Here is a 1,933-nt window from a genome sequence, read left to right on the forward strand (position 1 = left end):
TGTGTGTGTGTGTGTGTGTGTGTGTGTGTGTGTGTGTGTGTGTGTAATTTATTTTTGCTTAAGCCTATTAACTGAGCTTTCTTTCACATCTAATTAAATAATTCTAATAATACAATTACTACTACCATTGCTACCACTCTCATTAGCATCATTACTTTAGACCAGAAATTGGCAAACTTGGCCCGAGGGCCAGCCCCAGCCCTCCGCCTGGTCTGTAAATAAGGCTCTCCTGGAACACAGCCGGGCTCGCTCCGTTATAGATTATTGATGGCTGCCTTCGAGCTACAAGGGCAGGACTGAGTCACTGTGACAGAGAGAGTGCGTGGCGCAAAAAGGCAAAAATCTGGCCCTTTCCAGAAAGCGTTTGGTGACCCCAGCGTGGCCCCCGCTGCCGTGCCCCGCCGGCCCGGGCAGCACAGGTCCACGTGAGGCTCTCTCGCGCCCAGGGACCCGCGAGCTGGCACACAGTGGGAGACAAGCAAACTCACCAAGAGGAAGGCGCGCACAGTGGGGATCTTGTTGAGCTCCACCAGCAGCCGCAGGGCCTTCTCGTGGTTGCTGCAATACTCCTCATACACGCAGAACTTGTCCTTCTGCAAGACAAGGGCAGAGCCTGTGGGAGACGGCCCGTGGCAGGAGAGCAGAGCCTCCGGGATGTGCTGCTGGCTGGGCTGGCCTGGAGTCGGGGACTCGCCCAGAGCCCGAGCCACACACAGCAGGAGGGCTTTCAGGTGAGGTGGCTCCCAGGCAGTGCGGGCCTCGCGGCCTCCACCCCTGCCCTGATCCTTCACCCAGCAGCCCGAGGAGCCTTTCAGGAAGCAGCATGGCCGAGGGTCAAGTGCACGGACTCAAGCCAGCAGCCTGGGATTGAGTCGCGGCTCTGCATTTCCAAGTGTGAACCTGGGCACAAGGTACCTGACCTCTCTGTGCCTCAGTTTCCTCATCAGTAGAATTATTAACTGTCCTTAACTCATGGGGTTGTTAAAGGAATTAAATTATATGTTATAGGAGTTAAAGCATATGTTTCGGTATATAGTAGGTGCTCAAGAAATGTCCATTCTGAGTATTAAAGCACAAGTCAGACTGTCACATCCCTGCTTAAAACCCCTCAGTGGTGTTCTATTAATTACACTACGAATGAAATCCAACACTTGATTATGAATTTCAAGGTCCAGATAACATGACCCAGCCTTTCTCTGACCTCATGTCACTGGCTTTCTATCTACTCCTTGAATTTGCCAGCCTATTCCTACCTCAGGGCCTTTGCACTTGCCATTTCCTCTACCCAGAACACTCTGCCCTCAGGCCTACTCCCCAACTCAAATTCCACCTCCTCAAACGACAGCTGGATTACCCTAGCAAAAGTAGCCATCCAGGTGTCATCTGGAAGTATCCAGATTATTTGTTTATCTGTCTTTTCTGCATGGCAGTCAGCTCCCTGAAGGGAGTGACACATCCATCTTGCTCACTGAAGTATTCCCAGACCTGGGCACAATGCCTGGCATACAGTAGGCCCCTCAATGAACACTTGCTAAATAACTGAACTTAAACACCTACTCTGTGCAGTGCCCTGTATATATGAACCTGAAGGCTCTAGATAAAGCTTAGGAATACAGGGTGGGTGGGGAACAGACCCCTGGTCTCTGCCACATGCAGCGGCCATCTGAGGCAAGGGGACCCCTCTGTTGACCTGCAAATGCCCCCTAAGCCCCAAGTCGGACTTTCCAATCTAGAGGTCGTCTGTGGGTCACCAGGTCTGTAACCATCAGTCAGGACTTCCGGGACTAGCAGGAAGTCTGCACCGAACATTCTTGGTTCCAAGAGGTTCACACAACTCAGCTTCCCAACCTGCCAAACCCTAAACAAGGATGTCCTGGGTAAAGCCACTGGGCAGGAAGGGCTGCAGGGCCTTGACCTTGGGCGGGGGGGGGGG

At 52.6% G+C, this 1,933-nt stretch overlaps 1 protein-coding gene across 1 annotated transcript in view; it reads right to left on the bottom strand.

Moving 5' to 3' along the window:
- PREX1 (phosphatidylinositol-3,4,5-trisphosphate dependent Rac exchange factor 1) overlaps positions 1 to 1,933 on the bottom strand; it is a 169,586-nt gene that overhangs the window by 86,838 nt on the left and 80,815 nt on the right. The window contains exon 4 of the mRNA XM_029917681.1: positions 489 to 593. Coding sequence (XP_029773541.1) covers positions 489 to 593 — 105 coding nt within the window. The remainder of the gene's footprint in view (positions 1 to 488; positions 594 to 1,933) is intronic.

The sequence above is a fragment of the Suricata suricatta genome, chromosome 12 (genome assembly GCF_006229205.1).
Source record: "Suricata suricatta isolate VVHF042 chromosome 12, meerkat_22Aug2017_6uvM2_HiC, whole genome shotgun sequence".
In the NCBI taxonomy this organism is placed as follows: Eukaryota; Metazoa; Chordata; class Mammalia; order Carnivora; family Herpestidae; genus Suricata; species Suricata suricatta.